At 41.4% G+C, this 17,453-nt stretch overlaps 2 protein-coding genes across 3 annotated transcripts; one reads left to right on the top strand and one right to left on the bottom strand.

The window, feature by feature from the left end:
- Nucleotides 1-293: 293 nt before the first annotated feature.
- LOC112116914 (translation initiation factor IF-3, mitochondrial) lies at nucleotides 294-6,791 on the top strand. The gene is made up of 4 exons (XM_024214663.3): nucleotides 294-320; nucleotides 2,524-3,008; nucleotides 4,788-4,942; nucleotides 6,474-6,791. Exons 2-4 carry the CDS (start codon nucleotides 2,525-2,527, stop codon nucleotides 6,687-6,689), a joined length of 855 nt encoding a protein of 284 aa, XP_024070431.1. The 5' UTR covers nucleotides 294-320; nucleotide 2,524; the 3' UTR covers nucleotides 6,690-6,791.
- On the bottom strand, nucleotides 3,022-17,120 carry LOC112116913 (transcription factor IIIA). Of its 2 annotated transcripts, XR_003899847.1 has the most exons (10): nucleotides 16,836-17,120; nucleotides 14,449-14,549; nucleotides 12,390-12,486; nucleotides 12,091-12,179; nucleotides 10,938-11,011; nucleotides 8,378-8,461; nucleotides 7,644-7,873; nucleotides 7,506-7,565; nucleotides 6,761-6,976; nucleotides 3,022-3,149 (listed from the first exon to the last, which is right to left on the bottom strand). XR_003899847.1 is itself a non-coding variant. In XM_029911973.1 (9 exons), exons 1-9 carry the CDS (start codon nucleotides 17,037-17,039, stop codon nucleotides 6,815-6,817), a joined length of 1,101 nt encoding a protein of 366 aa, XP_029767833.1. In that variant the 5' UTR covers nucleotides 17,040-17,120; the 3' UTR covers nucleotides 6,705-6,814. The 2 variants fall into 2 exon arrangements, 1 of the variants encoding a protein (XP_029767833.1); XM_029911973.1 differs by lacking the exon at nucleotides 3,022-3,149 and having other exon boundaries at nucleotides 6,705-6,976.
- Between the last annotated feature and the right edge of the window lie 333 nt (nucleotides 17,121-17,453).

Genomic DNA, 17,453 nt, shown 5'->3' with positions numbered 1-17,453 from the left:
GCGAGATGCTCTCAACATGCATCACACACGTAAACCCAGTAACCCCCGAGTCACACACGGGACCCCCAGACACCACCTCAGAAAGCAACACGCTGCAGCTCCCAGGGTCCCCACAACAAAGGCCATTGCCCGCCCGGCCCGGCCCCGCACAGGCTTCGCAGACACCCGCGGTTCCTAGCCCAACCCCCCGCGCACCCTGCACGCACAGGCCCCGCGCGGCGCAGGCGCAGACCCCCCTCCGCCTCCCGGCCGCCGAGCTCGCTCCGCCCCGACCCGCCTGGCACCGCCCGCCCTGCCGGATCCCCGGCCTGGCCCGCCAGGTAAGCGCAGCCGCCAAGCGCCTCCCGGCCCGGCCGCCTGCCCCGCCGCCGGGCCTCGGAGCCCGGCCGGGCGGGGGTGACGGGGCCGCAGGGAGGCGCTGACGTGCTGCTACCGCGCCCCGGGCCTGCCCCAGCCGACCTGGCAGGGGGAGGGGGAGCGGGAGCCCCGGAGAGCGACACTGTCCCCCCTCGGTATCCGCTCGCAGTACAGGTACACTCCTCCAGTACCCCCCCCCATACCCCGCCCAGTACAGGTACACTCCTCCAGTAACCCCCCCAATGCCCCTCCCAGTACCCGTACACCCCTCCAGTAACCCCCAATGCCCCGCCCAGTACAGGTACACTCCTCCAGTAACCCCCAATGCCCCTCCCAGTACAGATACACCCCTCCAGTAACCCCCAATGCCCCTCCCAGTACCCGTACACCCCTCCAGTAACCCCCCCAATGCCCCTCCCAGTACAGGTACACTCCTCCAGTAACCCCCCATGCCCCTCCCAGTACAGGTACACCCCTCCAGTACCCCAATGCCCCTCCCAGTACAGATACACCCCTCCAGTACCCCCAATGCCCCTCCCAGTACAGGTACACTCCTCCAGTAACTTGACTGGCCACCAAACTTGACTGTCCAGAGGACAAAGAAAGTTGGCCCATGGGATACTTTTGGCAGACTCCCGGAGCATGCATCTACTAGGGCTGTGTCTATACTGCAAAGCAAGAGGGTTTGAATCTAGAGCCCCGGCTTGACTCGGGCTCAGACCCTCCATCCTGGTGGGGTCCTGGGAGCCTGGGTCTAAGTCCTCTGTTAGTGCGATTTGTGTGTAGACAGAAGGGAGGTTAGGCTTGAGCCTGCAGTGTGGACATACTCTATGAAATACTGCTCCATTCCATATGCCTGTAGCAAACTCTTACCTTACCGTCCTCTCCCCAGTCTGCTTGCTTCACAAACATCACCTTGGACAGAAAAAGCATTTTAACAGCTATCTTGGGATAGCCATAGTAAAATGCACTCTCCCCACACCCCTTGGTTTCTTGGTTGAGTGCATTCTCTATGTAAGCTCTTTAAATGCCTTTGGAGGAGTAGGGAGAAACATCAGGATATTGTCCTAACTCATTATATACAGTAACAAGATTGTGCACACCTTTAAACACTGTCAATAGCAAATCTTTATTTTCAACTTTTGTCAAAACAATATAGCTTGACAAGTGAAACCACTAATATAGATGCAGCTGTGCTCTAATATTACTGCATATTTGTCTGAACTTAGAGATGACAGAGCTTTCTAGTTTAGTTACTGAAATGACAATAGGACTTAACCCACATAACAGCAAAACTGCCAAGTATCCTCCTTTGATTGCTTATATGGGATTAAGTTTGGGTAGCTCATATTTTGAGGAAAATACACTATTATTGTTATTTTGAGTCAGTGATGTAAGAAATAGGTTGTATACTAAAGGACAATTTCAACCCTGGGATAAATGTGTGCTCCTCTCTATGGGCTTCCTACAGGTGTGGTAATGGTCAGGTTTTAACCGCACGTGCAAAGATTATGCATGGAAGTCTCATTCTTTTAAGTTCCAAGCTTCCTATAAACCTCAGGGACATGAACTTCTAAGGACTTTGCAGAGATCTGATGCACAGACCTCAACTACTCTTGAGTGTCTTGGTGGACCCGAGTCAGTGTAGTATAAGTGAAAGAAAATATTCTAATCAAGGAGGGTGCCAGCAGCACCAGGAGAGAGGTTCCACTGTCAGATTTTCCATCCAACTTCCTTCATTTGTGCATGTAACTTCAAATGCTGAGACTTTAAAAACAAAACCCACCCCTCCAGACAATGACAAACTATCTGGTCTTACAATGGTAAATCAGCTAGCTCACATAACTCTTTGGGGTTCTTTAAAGTAAGCTTAGACCCTACATTTTAAAATATTGGAAAAAACTCTTTATGATGACCCTTCAGAAGCTTGAAATGGTTTCCCTGCCAAACCCTTCTTTCTCTATTGTATGAACACTTTATTATTGTAGGGTCGCTGATGACTGTGCACCTTGAGTCTTATTAAATCAAAAAATACATGACTTTGCAAACAAATGAAAGGATAGTTTAAAAAAGGATAGTTTAAAAATTAGGGCTGCCAACCCTGACTTAGGTCTTTTTAACTAATGAACAGAGGTTTGTTTTTTTCTTTTTTCCCCATTTTCTCAGAATGGCTGCCCTTTGCCTAAGGAAATTAATACATCAAGCCACAAGGAATGAAACTAGTTGCATAAGTAAATACTTGGACATTCCTTTGGTGCAAACCATGCAAAAGACAACATTCTCTCAAGCACTGATGGTGATGGCTGGTGCTAAAAGGAGACTTATGTTTGTACCTACAAAATCATTTTGTACAACTGAAGAAGCTGAAAAGAAACCAGAAGGAAAGAAAAAAAAAACAAATGCCCAAAAAACATTTGGAAGCATTGGGAGGAAAATTCCTCAGCGGATCCTTCATGTAATTAGCGAAAATGGGAACAGCTTAGGAAATATGCTCAGAGGAGATGTGATTCGACTCATGAATGAGCGTGATCTGAAGCTTGTTCCACTGCGTGAAAATGAAGAGCCTCCAGTGTACAGACTAATGACTGGGAAGCAGATTCACGAAGAGCAGCTCAAACGTAGAGAGAAGCAAAAAGCAAGTTCAAAAGCAGGTAGGTGCCTTGCTAATATAATATTAAACACTTCGAAAACTGCTGTATTAGAAGTAGTGGCAGTAGATCAAATCCTGTTTGTTACATCAATGTAAATCCGGAGTACTGTCATCACAGTCAATGTTATTTTGGATTTGCATGCTGAAAAAGCAAAAATTGATTTAGTCTAGTTAATGTAGAAAACCATTCTGTTATGCTCTCATAATTAATATTTTGGCTTCTGGTATTGTTTAAGTACTTATATAAATGAATGACCTAGATTCTGGTACCATGGCATTCATATTGAATTTTTGTTCTTTTAAATGATCATTAATTTTTATGAATGCAAACTTCTTTATAAATGACAGTTTTCACAACTGAATATGCCATATCTATAAGAAGCATACTTTTGTCACTGACAGTCACAAAACATTGCTCAACATATAGGAGAGAAAATCTGGAAGCCTTGACAGCAATGTATTTACAGTGTTCCAAATGGACCCTTCCACTTTTTTATATAAAATAACCAAAATTATTCACTTTTTCCTCATAAATCATTCTGTACCCGTAGTTTAAATTATTGGGTTGATAACTTGGCAAGATGGAGCACTTAGAGAAGGTGTTTGTATATAGTGATGTCTGACTGTCTTGGGTTATCCTCATGCAAACTAAGAAATTGTTCACATTTTTTGATGTTTTCTGCTATTTACTACTGATTTGAGACAGGTGAGCTACTGCAGTAGCACCACTGTAACAGTTTTGGTTAGCTCTTGTTAAAATACCTACAAAAAGAAGTTTGTAATAATGGATATTTAAGAGCATATGCAGAGGGTGAGAGGAGAGTGAGTTGTGTTTATGCTATTACAGGGACTTATTTCTAACAGAATTCAAGGCTGTGTGATCTTTTGAAACAGAATGGAGATGGAGTGGAGGGGGTTGACTAATTTTAAAAAATTTTCCCACTTAACTATACAATGGGAAAACACTTAGCCTTCTTATATTTAAAAAAGCGTAATTTGGGATTCATACATTTCATGGCCAGGTACACCTTGGAACAGCCTTATTTGTTAAGTACCTGAGTTGTACTCAGCCTCATCTGAGACAGACCTTGACCAAACCTGGTTGGTCTGAAGAACATGGATTGAGTGACTAGAAATGGTAACTTTAAGATTGTTATCCTTTCCACCACCACCCCACATCTCTAGTTTAATATTGGTTAATGGTTATGAGCCTTATGGAAAAGAGAGCTCTTTAAGAGGGATGTTGAAGGAGGAAGGGCCTGCCATCATGGTAATGGGAACATGTTCCAAGCAGCATAGGAGGGGGCAGCCTGGTAATGAGCAAGATATGAGGGGAGGGATAGCTCAGTGGTTTGAGCATTGGCCTGCTAAACCCAGGGTTGAGAGTTCAATCCTTGAGGGGGCCACGTAGGGATCTGGGGCAAAATCAGTACTTGGTCCTGCTAGTGAAGGCAGGGGGCTGGACTCGATGACCTTTCAAGGTCCCTTCCACTTCTATGAGATACGTATATCTCCATATATTTAAATATGAGGACATAAGGTATTGTGAGCGTGCAAAAATAATGATAAACAGGTAAGATAGGGAACTCTTAATGGAGTAGGGAAGATGGGTTCGTTAGAATGAAGACACTTGTCTGACCTGTACTTTTCTCCTCCCTCCCCCCCAAAAAACAAAAACAACCTCCCAGTAGCCTCAGTGCATTAGAACACAGAATAGGGGTGTACACAACACTACTAAACTTAGTTTAAAGCCTATATATTATTGGTTATATTTTAACAGGGCCTGTTCAGCTGAAGGAGTTAACTTTTTCTGTAGCTATTGCAAAACATGACTTAGAGACCAAAATTAGACAGATTCAGCAGTGGATTGATAAGAAGCATCATGTCAGAATTTCTGTACAGCAAAGAAATGTTGCAGATGGACCAGAAAAGATGGTAAGCTATATTAAGGTTTTTTAAAGGGTTGATCAGCCAAATGTATTAAATAAGGCTACCAGTGCCAAGTGTTTCCAGGTATAATACTGCTTTCTTCCTTTGATAGTATACTCTTACCAGTATGTGATGGTTGTGACATTAGTACAGAGGGCAAAAACCTGCTTCCTTTTAAGTGAAGTTATTTCCATTTATCAGACACCACCCTTCAGGACTAATTGTCTCTTCACAGAGATAATTTGAATAATGCATTTACACAAGTAAATCTCACACATTGCCTAGAAATGTTTTAACACTGCAGTATTCTACTGCGTAGTTAGTTAGAGTAAGACAGAGTCTGGAAGTTGAAGCTAAACAAATTCAGACTGGAAATTAGGTTTAGCTGTTTAACAGTGAGAGTAGTTAACCATTGGAATAATTTAGCAAGGGTTATGGTGGATTCTTCCTAACTGGCAATTTGTTAAATCTCTTACATTGTTTTTTGGTTTTGTTTTTTAAGAGATGGTATAGTTCAAAAGGAATTACTCTGGAAGTTTTATGTCCTTTGCTCTACAGAAGGTTACACTAGATGATCACAATGATCCCTTCTGGCTTGGAATCTATGACTCTCTTCCTCCAATATGTATGAAAGCTAGCTTATGGTACTTGGCCACCTTGCTGACAAATGCAAAGCATCCAGCTTCTGCCTCCCTGCTCCTACTGGAGTACCTTCTTTAGCAATTCCGTTTACTGGAGGGTCAATGGGTGGCTTCTAGGGCATGCTTCCTTTTGTTTCAGTACACATTACTTTGCAGTGACTTACATCTGATCATGGTGGGTCTATTTGCTAATTTAGGAGAACAGGACTTAGTATCTCACTGTGATGCAATTCTTTGTGTGTGTAAATGTTAATGATTTACTTTAAAAGCAGAACAAAATTTTATTGATACAGATTTAATGAAATGCTTTTTGCAAGTAAGATTGAGAAGAACAGGGCTCCCCCTACTTGTGCAGGTATCTTCTATGACACCCTTCAGTCATTATGAATTAGCTTAAGACTGAATTTCAGAGTAGAGAATTTCACTGTCCCTACCTGACAGGTTCTCTACTTCTGACATTTTGTAACTTTTTTAGAAATGTTTCCTTCACTCAGTCACTAGTTGAGCCTACCACTGCAACTGCATGGCTAAACTTAGGCTAACCTTTTCTATTAAAAGATTTCATGGTCACACTATGCTTATAATTTCACTTGATTCTTAAGTGGAAAGATAATATAGCTGTAAAGGAGAATGTGCTTACTGGAACTTCACCACTGAAACAGCCTTCTAAAAGGCTGTGGTGATGAGTAGAGTAAGACATAAGTGATTATCTCTGTGCTGCACTCATAGTCCAAATCAGAGCTAATGTTGTATCAGATTAACTGTAAGAAACTGCCATAGAGGTAGACCAGACTTAACGTTTTAATCTCTCTTCACTTACTCTGAAGAATTATTAGAAGTGGCCTGCTTAATTCCCATTATTAATATAAACAAATTTTTATTTTTCTTGTTTTCAGCTGGCTCTCTTTGATCAGATTGTCAAGACTATGCCTGAGAAAGCTACTTACTTATCCCAGCCAAGAGTCATTAAAGAAGGAAGGAGCACCTGTGTTTTGAGACACATGTCAGACAAAGAAGCTAGTGAGTACAGGAAAATGGAAAAAGAAAAACAAACAGACCTTCTGAACAAGGAGAGTGGAAATGAAACTACTGAGTCGAGTGAACTGCAGTGATTTTAACCAAACACTTGAAGTGACTATAAAACAAAATATTCAGTTTTCTACATAAGCCATTATAAACTGACCCATGTGATAATAAAGCAATTGTCAATTCTGGCTGAAGTTGTCTCCAGAAGTCTCTAGTGCAGAGTCAGTGTTTCAACAGTTAGTAACTCATTTTCTGCAGGTTTATTCAGAGCCTTATTTTCTGTTGCCGCTTCAACCTTTCGTCGCGGTGCTTTAAGAGGAATATATCCACTCAGACGAGAGGCCAGACTTCGTTTAGGACGAGTTTGTTTTGCCTTATAAAAGATTCACAGTACAGTATTAGCAGCCTTCCTACTTTATAGATTAAAAAAATCCTGATCATCTGAACCAGGGGTCGGCAACTTTTCAGAAGTGGTGTGCCGAGTCTTCATTGTTTCGCGTGCCAGTAATACATTAACGTTTTTAGAAGTCTTTCTATAAGTCTATAATATATAACTAAACTATTGCTGTATGTAAAGTAAATAAGGTTTTTAAAATGTTTAAGACGCTTCATTTAAAATTAAATTAAAATGGTAGCGAGTGTGCCACTGAAAATCAGCTCGCGTGCTGCCTTTGGCACACGTACCATAGGTTGTCTACCCCGAACACAAAATTATTCTTTGCCCTCCTTTACAGTATTTAAATTCAGAAATACTCAGTGCCTACATAAAATAAAGTAGTAGCTAGACTAGCCTCCAATTTTAAAGACACTTTACATAATTGTATGTGTTAAATTAATTCACTCTTTGCTCCTTGAAGAGAAAGGAAATAGCTCAGAGGTGTTTGCAGAAGTACTTGACTTACTTTTAAGTTCAGCTTTCCCTTGTCAGGATCATGTACAACAGCATGCCTTGCAAGACTTTGCTGCAATTGAGAAGAAAGTTATGTTGACATGACCCAAGAGAAGATACTCTGGATTTTAAGGCAGTCTACAATACCTACTTTCATTGCAAACACTTTCCCACAGCCAGCATAATCACAAAAAAATGGTTTTTTCTCCTCATGAAATGAAAGAATATGGCTCTGAAGATTGAACACAGTTGTGTAAGTTCTCCCACAGCCTTCTCTTGGGCATCGACATACTTCTCTTTCTTCAGCATGTGTTTTCTGATGTTGTCGAAGGTAATCTTTGCGTTTGAATGTTTTGGAACATACACCACAGATTACTGGCTCTAGGTGAAAAACAAGAACAGAGCAACTTACTAAAAAAAAAAAAAAAAAAAAAAAAAATCCAAATGAAGGTTCTGACTTAAATAACTCAAGTCAGTCCTTTAGAATGAGAGACTCCAATTCATATTCACTAACCAAAGGAAATTCAGGGGCTGTTTCATGTTCTCATCCTAGACTATTCATATCTTGTACTAAGGAACTATTACACATGATCACATCAGTGGGCAAACGGGACAGACTTGAGTAGTATTTTTCAATTACAGATTAGCCAGAATGGTATAGAAGTATCTCATATTAAGCTGTATTAATTTGTAATTAATAAATTATATAGAGAGAGTAATTAAAGGAAGAATTTATAAAAATAATAAAATTTAAAAAAGAGCAGGTTGGTAAAACGTTTAGTGAGATTTCCCTTTAAGTTAGTATTTGGGTTCTTACCCAATACATTAGAGCACTGAACTTAAGTCACTGTATAAAACTGTAAAAACAAGTTTTACTGAGCTTACCTGCATGACTGTCCTTCAGATGTTTTAGATGTTCTGTCCATGTTTTCCCAACAAATGAACAGTTGTCTTTTTTGCACACATATCCTATTAAACATATTGCTTAGGTTTAGAAAATACACTAAAAATGTGTGAATTTGCCCGAGATCAGTCAACTAAATGTTAGATACACATATACACCTGCTCAATACAGGTCCAAGATAAGTGAAACTAAGTCATTCTTAACTTCCAATGCTTGAATGGTTAAGGAAACTTGTCATCTGAGTGTGAGGTGTTTTTGAGAAGGTGTGGAGCACTCCCATCTTCTTCCAGACCTCCTCTTACCTGTCCCTCCCACAAAAAAAAAAAAAAAAAAAAAAAGTTTCCACTTAACTGACTTTTTCAGAAAGGAAGAATTTTGAAACTTGGCATAGTGATATTTCTGAATCTTGAACAATTTGATTAAGTTTTATGATTGAAAAAAAGTGTCACTCTAAGTGGATGAAATGGTTTTTAGCTAAGGCTAATGAATCCCTTTCCCACTTGGGACATCACTATGCACTCACACAGCCTAACAGGCAAAGGCGGCTGCTGAGGTAATGTACCAGGAGATTAACATCTCCCCCACCCCACCCCACCCCCCCTCCAAAAACAAAAAAAGCTATTGTCTGTCAGAGCAGGAAGAGAGTTGGACACAATGCAAGTCTCATGATTTTGGAGATTTTCCCTAACTTGCTAAAGTCTGCACATTCTTACTTTCATTTAGAAAAATGAAATTTGCTACCAAGGTATAGTTAGCAGCAAGACTCTGAAGTTGCCCTTCCTTTACTCAATTCAGTTTTCAAGGCAGGAAAATGGAGTGCAACACAGGAGTTGTACACTTACCAGAAGATGTAAAATTAAAGTTTCTATAACAATGCTAATGCAGCCACAGTGTTTTCATGCTGAGTGCATAAGCTATATAAAGAGATCTGTTTTGTTCATGTATACCTAAAATCCACAGCATGTGCAGCATGGCTCAGTGTGTAAGGCTGCTGGAGCATGTTCGTGTTAATTTGAGGGCTGCAAGGGTTCAGAGAATTAGCTAGGATACACAGATACGGCATCAATTACCTATATAGCGTACTTCCAAGTTCATAGCAGCCAAAAGCCACTGGCTATTTGTCTTATGTGAAAGGAGTAGTTCAGTCCAATTCTGAATTAAGATACCTCATTATGAAGTGGCATTGCAATTAGCTCCTTTGTTGGCACTCAGCAGAGGGCAAGGCCCACAGACTATCCTCAGTTCTTAGACTGCTTCCCACTAAGAACTGAGATGGGGCAGAACAGCACTTAGGCACTCGCACTGTAAAGCTGACTGGAACCAAATATTGGGCCTACAATACTTAAGCTATTGGAACTGTACCTAGATTTTGTGATAATTGTCCTCTTACACTGGTAGAATGTAAGCCACATACCAATCTTTGATTTGCCAAGACTCAAGTTTGCATCAGGTATGATTAAATTAGGTTTAAGTCATTTGACTTGGAGTTAAAACTGAGCACAATTCTATCTTATATTAGGTACTTATATGGCCCCCATCACTAATATCTCAGTGCCTCAGTAGCTAATGTATTCATTCTCAGCCTCCTTGTGAGGTAAGCAGGTACTATTATCACCATTTTACAGATGAGGAATGGAGTCAGAGGCTAGGGCCCAGATTTTTAAAGGTATTTAGGCACTTCTCTACTCAGCATTGCAAGGCACAAATGACAGGCCAACTAAGTCTCATTTTCAAAAGAGACAAGGCATATCTGCACTGCCCTCCAATTTGGGCTAAGGTGGTGTGAATAGCTGTGTGCACCAAAGTGCTGTAACTCCCCTGTATGGATGAGGTGGGCATGAATTTAAAGTTCCTAAATTTGCATACGAGATTAAGTTTTACTGAAAGTTAATGGAACTCAGTGTATGTACCTAAATCACTTTTGAAAATGAGGCAAACTGCTATGTCATTTATGCCTTGCAATGCTGAGCAGAGCAGAATTTTAGAGGTATTCAGGTGCCTAGTGCAATTTTCAGAAGTTGGGAGTTAGGCACCTGGTTACTTTTCAAAAATCCCACATCTGCATTTTTAGGCCCCACAATAACTTTAAAAATTGGGACTTAAGTGACTTGCCCAGGATTACACAGGAAGCATGTGGCAGAACAGGGAACAGTATCTAGGTCTCCCAAGACCTAGGCTACTGCCTTAACCACTGGGCCATCATATCAAAATAATCTCAGAGGGAAGGAAAGTGTGATCTGAGAAGGACCTACCTGAACAGTATGACTGAACACACTTGGAGCTATTCTGCCAAGCCTGTGAATGTTCTCACTTACATTAAAAGTGAAGTTACACACTGAATACTGCAACACCCTATAATTACACCTCAGCCAGCTATCCAATTAGTCTGTGCTGTTTTGTGTCAATTTAGACCATTTGGTTCGTGAAGTGAGGGCCATGTCTAGATCTGGTTGTAGATCTCCAAGCCCCCAGGCTACACTGAAAAACAAGCTATTTTGTGGTGCTTCAGTCACACTGAAGTAAGAGGGAGAACTAGATTACCTTCATGTATCTTCTCATGCCGTTTTAGTCTACTCGGAGTAGGAAAATGTTTTCCACATGCTTCATGACTACATCTAGGTGTTAAACACATTAAAAACAATCAAACAAGGCAAAGCAAAGACACTAATGAGCCAAAAGCAATTAGAAGGGTGCAATCAAATATATTTTTTCAAAAAAAGATTCTCTATGTTCTTTACAATAAAATAGAACACTACACAGTGCAGCTCTGATCAGCCTGATCCACTCAACAGCTGCAACTTTATGTTGTAATTTTGAAACATTTTCTATGTATATAGCAAGTATCATCCAAGACTTTAAAAGCTTAGTTAAACCTCGTATCATCCCTGTAAGGTAGTTTCTCCTTCTGGAAAATGGGGATAGGTTAAATGATACATCCAAGGCAATGCAATAAATCAATACCAGAGCTGGGGGTGGGGTGGGGTAAAACCAACAGGCATCTGTCTCCTGTTCTTGTAATCTAGCCAGTGGACTATGCTGCCTCCTTCAGTTATGCTATATATAGTTAGAAGTAACAATGAAACTCATAAGAAAATTCCACCTATAAGAAATAAAAGACCTAATTTTGCTTCCATCAATTAATATGGGTTTGCTTTGCTCATGGAGACGTACAACTCCACAAAGGTAGTACTTTTCAGTCAAACCAATTGTGTCCTTACACCTAACTCACTTTTGCTCACCACTCACCTGTGTGTTAATTAAGCAGCTACTCCCTGATGGGGAAGCAGGCAGGGGAGCCAACCTGGTAAAGGAAAATGCTATTCTACATATGGATTACACTTTATATGTAAAATTTAAACTATACAGTTGGATGATGCTGTAACAAATCCAAAGCATTGAATGTACAAACTATTTCCAGTTATGGAACACAGGACTGCTGCTCAGAATAGACTGGCAAAGTGAAGGGATAGTTCAACACATGCATTTGTATGTATGTCTGTAGAGAAGTAAGCTGTTAAGCCTGAAGTTAACCTAACAGCATCCCTTAAAAATAAAAAGGAAAGCATGTTTACATATAAAAGGTCCATAATCAAAGTAGATTTGTATCATCCACCCACACTGAAGATCTCGTATCTTATTTCATTTAAATATTGTATATGGGAACATCTACAGTTTATTAAAATTATTCACCTACTTGAAAAAAGGTTCACTGGTGTGTTGACAATGATGAACTTTTAGCTGCTGATGTTTTCTAAAAGACTTGCTACAACCTTCAAAGTCACACTGTTTGGAAAATTAAGTTGGTTATGGTTAGAGAGAGGCCAATATGATCCACAGGTTTTTGCTAATATTACAAATTCAGTACCAAATATGCAACTGTTTTATAACAACATTTAAACATGCACTCACGTTTCTAGGGTCTGAAATATTTGGTTAACTAAATTAAGTGGAGGCTGTTTAATGCTAAGCATATATTAGCAAAGAGTTACTTACTACATACTGCTTTTGCTGATTTTCATGCTTGCGTTCAACATGCTTCTTCAAATTTGATTTTGTTGTAAATTTTTGATTACAGCCATCAGCTGTGCACCTGAAAATAAATTATATTTTCTTAATACTGTATTCAGATAATCAGGAGAGTGAAGGGAAAGAGCTAGAACAACAAGTCAATATTTTTTAATGAACCTACCAGTGTCTTCAAAATATTGCACAAACATTAATCAAACCTCACAACCATCCTACAGAGTATTATCTATATTTTAAAGATAAAATGGCAGGATAAGTGACTCATTTAAGGCTACAGTGGAAATCCCTGTCCGAGCACAGATTTTAAAATTTAGGGGTTCCTGGCTCCCAGACCATCACATACCCACACCAATTCTTGGAAGTTTGTATTTCGCGTTAGAAAAGTTGGAGTGCTTTATAGTATTATGGTATTAAAAATTCCTGAAATCTTTTAATAAAGAGTCTTATAACTGTACAGTTTCTTTCATCCTGAAAGCTCCAAGAGAGTTCAACCCACGTAGAAGTCACTTCACCCAATGAAATGGGTCAATATGAGGTAGTTTAAACAGCCAAGAGTAACACTACAAATTTACACAAGCACCAGTGTTCTCTGTTTTATGTCTCATTTGAAAGAGGGGCCTTTCAGCAGCAGTGCTCCCTAGCTATGTTGGGACATTGGCTCACTTCTTAATTGAAAGACAAAATACTAGCAGCTGAATCACCAACATCCTATAGAACCGGTTTCTCTTAGTATTCCAAGTTCTGTCCATGCCCAATCCTGTTTAGCACAAAAGACCTGGCTGACCAAGTTAATATGGTTTTGCATTTTTCAATTTGGTTCATTTGCAAAAAATGTAAGAATTACTTGATAAGTTTATTTGCACAGTTGCTTCAGTGACCTCATTAAGAGTAAGAAATATATAGCTACATCCCCCCGTTTGTATTAGTAATAGAACTAGTTGGGAATTTTTTGACAAAATGATTGTGTTGTCAGAAAACGTCATTTTCTCTAAACCAAAACTTTCATGGGAATTTACCAGATTTGATTAAAAACTTTCCTTGGAAAGTGGGAGACCAAGGGTCAAGTCCCTGCTCTGAATCAGGCAAAGGTGTCTCATTCGGGGGCGTGGGGACGGAAAAAAAAAAAAAAAACACCAAAACTTTAAAACATCTTGGTTTCATCTGCTTATGGAACAGGAAAATTTATTAAATCTTCAAAAATACTCCTGGGACGGGAAAACAATTTCCCACCCAGCTCTAGTTAGTCAGGCATGTAAAATTTTGTACATGGCAATATGCATTTTTAATATATTACAAAAATAAAGGAGTGATTTCTGAAGATTTTAGTAGTACAGGAAAGTTTAAATGACAGTGTCATTTAAACATTGTATTCAGTTCTGGTCACATCTCATGAAGAGACTTCCACTGGAAGAGTTTGAAAAGGTTAATGCTAGTTATTTGAGAAATGTGTGTCTCTTTCCTTCCCCCTCCCCCACCCTCATCCCCCTAAGACAGTGAATGGAACATCAAAGGTAGTAAATCAGGTAGTCCTGTTTACTTTCTCTCAACCTAAAAGCAAGGGACATCCAATGAAACTGAAAGAAAAATTTAAAACTGATCAAAGCAAACAGAGACCAAGAGCTTAGTAGGATTCCAGTAAAGGATTTGGTATTTGTACTGAGAACATGCAAAGTTACCTCAGATTAGATAAACTAGAACCCTCAGGCATCATTGCACAAGCCAACCACTAACTGCTTGGTGCTAGAAGGACAGGGTATTCCATAAACATCTACTATGGATTCCTCCCACCCCACCATCCTCTGAAGCATCTGGTATGGGCCATTGCCAGATACAGGATACCAGGCTAGATGGCTCACTAGTCTGAAGCATCATGCCAGCTCGTGTTGGTTTCTATGACACTGAAATCATACTAGTGTTATACTTTGTTTGGCTTTCCTGAATGTAAGTTTTCTATTTCGGTGTGTTTCTATAGGACAGCAGCTAATCATCTTATTTAATGCCTGAAGGAAACGAGTACAATACTTACTCAAATGGTTTTTCTCCACTGTGCGTAAGAAAGTGACGGGTAAGATGGAAGTCTCTGGTGAAACCTTTACCACAACCATTATAATTGCAAACAAATGGTCTCTGACAGAAAGAAAGAGAGAGACTACTTAAAAATCATAAAAGTAAGTTATTTTAGGAGACTGATTTTCAGGAGAAGCTGCCCTTATATTAATGAAACCAAGTAATTTTTTTCCCCTTCATATAAACAGTGCATTTAAGAACCATGAGGAAAAAAATCAGAGCGTACAGGGCACAGGTTTAGTCGGTATTAAACCATTAACAGTTACAGAAAATGTTTAAAATATTCATTAATGTGCATAAGTTTTCTCTTTAGAAAATTAAAGCACTTTAATATCCTCAGGTTGCACACACAGACTGTTATGGGAACCCATTTAAAATATTTTACTAGATAAAAAGAAGTCTCAAACTTTAATCTGGATTTTTTTTTAATTTAAGAAAATGCCAAAAATCTGTACCCATAAGACTTTGAGTTTATTTCTAGAATTCAGACAAGTTTCTTATAAGATGATTAATGTTTCAGAATTAGCACAGGGTGATCTTACAATAGTTTAACTGAAAGACAGAGAAAAATAGTAATGCAGTTTTTGTTTACATTGTGTATTTGACAGCATTTTGAGTATAGTCAATTTTACTAAAGTTAGTTTCCTCTTTTTGTGTGTTTTTTCCATACAGCCACATGGGAAAGCACACACACTTTAAAAATAAATAAAATAGGAAATTTGATGGTTAAGCCACAAAATTTGGTAGGAGGACAGACACCTGAAGGACCTGGATCTACTTTTAACTAACTAGATTTCAAATAGATAGTGTCCTTTTAAATTGTTGGAGGCTATTAACGTGGTACAATGCTTTCTATTTCTATCGATTCTTTCACCCAAGGAGCTTGAGGAGTTATCAGAGGTTTGTAAAGTGCTGTGGAGATATGTTGCCAATCCTGCAATTGACTATGCAATCCCAGGGAGCCCCAAATGATTTCACTAGGGGAAAAGGACAGGGGAGGGAGTCTGTTCAAAGTCAGTTGAAGGATCACCACCTCACAGATAAGAAGACTAAAGCACAGAGAGGTTAAAGTGCAATGTGAGTGGGAGCTTTTTTTAAGTGACAATTTTTTAAAATCAATTTTCTGAGAGAACATCCTTTGTTATACCAGGATTTTTTTAAAATTCTTGTAATTTAAAGGGCAATTTAGTGTTTTTCTGTCATGTTTAGAAAGGGCTTCTTAACCAATCTGAGCATACCATCACCAAACATGCTCAGTCACCCCTTCCCCACTAATTCACACTCTCGTCTGTGACTTGGTTACTTCCAGTTTAAATTCTGCTGTTACTATGAATGGTAAACATCCTCTTGCAGAACCTAGGAAAGGGTGTGCACCCCTCAATAAAAGTGAAATCACCTAGACAGTGTTGCCAAACCTTCAAAATAAAATGATGAGAAAAACAAGGATTTTTTTATTATCTCGCTCACTCACAGTAATCACAGCGGTTGCTTGTGACAACGGCAGACACCAGATTTTTCACGTGAAAAATGTGATTTCCAAATTGATACTGCCCAGCAAAGTTATAAATGGTACCTAGGAGTCCCAATGCCCATTTACACAGCAGGGCTCAGTAAGTGCTGCATGCCTAGTGCATCACTTCCTCTGAACTGTTTCCTGTTGAAATAAGTCACCGCCTTGAAGAGAAGGCTCTGCTCCTTGCCCTAAAGTTTCTTGATATCCCTCAACTCCTGCCTTATGCTATTGCAAAATGCCCAGTTAGACACTGCTGCCCCTCCCCAGGGCTATGTTATGGGGGGGTGTGTGTGCGGGGCAGGGTGGGAGGGTCCCATAAAGCACACAATAGGGCAGCTTGCACATCTGAGGCACAGGCTCCTGGCACACACCAGTCCTGGGGGCTCTATGGGATTATGTGAGCAGTCCTGGCAACCTGTCTTCAAAGCACTTCAGGCATCTTGTGACAGTTCCTCAGGCGGGCAGAGGCATTAGGCACGGAGCACATGTTTGCTAGCCCCATGCCAGCTGCACCAGGCAGACTGCCTGCTTCTTGCCCACAGGCAGCCCCCGGGGCCTCATGTGCCTGGCCCCAGGTGGCAGCAAACCAGGCCTGGTTCATCTGGCAGGTCACCCTACCAGGGCAGCGCAGCAGGCAGAGACGCCCACAGCTCTGGATCTTGGGGTGAGAGACACGGAGTAGAGCCCACCCCGTCCCCACCCCAGGCGAGCAGGGCTCCAGAGGTGGGCAGCTCGCCCCAGCCCCGCCCCCTCCCGTGCCAGCCCTAGCCCCGCCCACTTACCGGCCCCACCCCGCCTCAGACTTCCCCCTCCTGCTGGCCCCACCCTCTCACCTCCCCCGTGTGCCGGCAGAGATGCGCGTTCAGCCTCCAGGCCTTGCTGAACGTGGCCTCGCAGTCGGGGAAGGAGCAGATGAAGCGCTTGGCGCAGTCCGCGGGGGGTCTCGACTCCCCCATGAGGCCCCGCACAGGCAACCGCCGGCTCTGTACACACTCGGCCGCCGCTCCTGCCGCAGCCTCCTCCTCATCCCCAGCCATGCTGACACCACGTGATGCGCTTCTATTCTTGGCGCCGCCCGGCGTCTTTTTTGTGTCCCCTCTCGGCTCCTATCCTCCGGCGCGCGCCCGCTTGACCTCTGTGCGCTGCCATCGGATTGGCCCCTGCTGTGCTGTGTGCGCGTGACAACGAGGCGCGTTGTCCCGCGGGCGTCACGTGCTCCCGAGCGAGCGTCAGGACGCTGCTAGGAGGCGGTGCTCCCTGGGATAAAAGAGTTTGCGCATGCGCTATAGCCTACTATGCTTCTCTTCCTTGCGAGCGCGAGGGAGCGGTTAGAGCTAAAGGAGGGAGGCGGAGACTAAGACCTGCTTTAGGGGAGTGGGCTGGGACCCTACAGCTGCGGGTTCGATTCTAATCCTCGCTGTTCTGTGCCTGACTGGCCATAACAGTTGGAG

The sequence above is a fragment of the Terrapene carolina genome, unplaced genomic scaffold (assembly GCF_002925995.2).
Source record: "Terrapene carolina triunguis isolate 2854851 unplaced genomic scaffold, T_m_triunguis-2.0 Scaffold139, whole genome shotgun sequence".
NCBI classification, from domain to species: domain Eukaryota; kingdom Metazoa; phylum Chordata; order Testudines; family Emydidae; genus Terrapene; species Terrapene triunguis.
The sequence above is the reverse complement of the archived record's forward strand: the minus strand, read 5'-3'. Positions and strand labels throughout refer to the sequence as shown.

Coding starts and splice junctions, on each gene's coding strand:
- LOC112116913 (XM_029911973.1), bottom strand. CDS start 17,039: ATGGCTGGGGATGAGGAGGAGGCTGCGGCAGGAGCGGCGGCCGAGTGT. Junction 11,012..12,090: donor ACCAGTGAACCTTTTTTCAA/GTAGGTGAATAA, acceptor TTTAACACCTAG/ATGTAGTCATGAAGCATGTG. Junction 8,462..10,937: donor GCATGAGAAGATACATGAAG/GTAATCTAGTTC, acceptor TATGTTTAATAG/GATATGTGTGCAAAAAAGAC.
- LOC112116914 (XM_024214663.3), top strand. CDS start 2,525: ATGGCTGCCCTTTGCCTAAGGAAATTAATACATCAAGCCACAAGGAAT. Junction 3,009..4,787: donor AAAAGCAAGTTCAAAAGCAG/GTAGGTGCCTTG, acceptor ATATTTTAACAG/GGCCTGTTCAGCTGAAGGAG. Junction 4,943..6,473: donor CAGATGGACCAGAAAAGATG/GTAAGCTATATT, acceptor TCTTGTTTTCAG/CTGGCTCTCTTTGATCAGAT.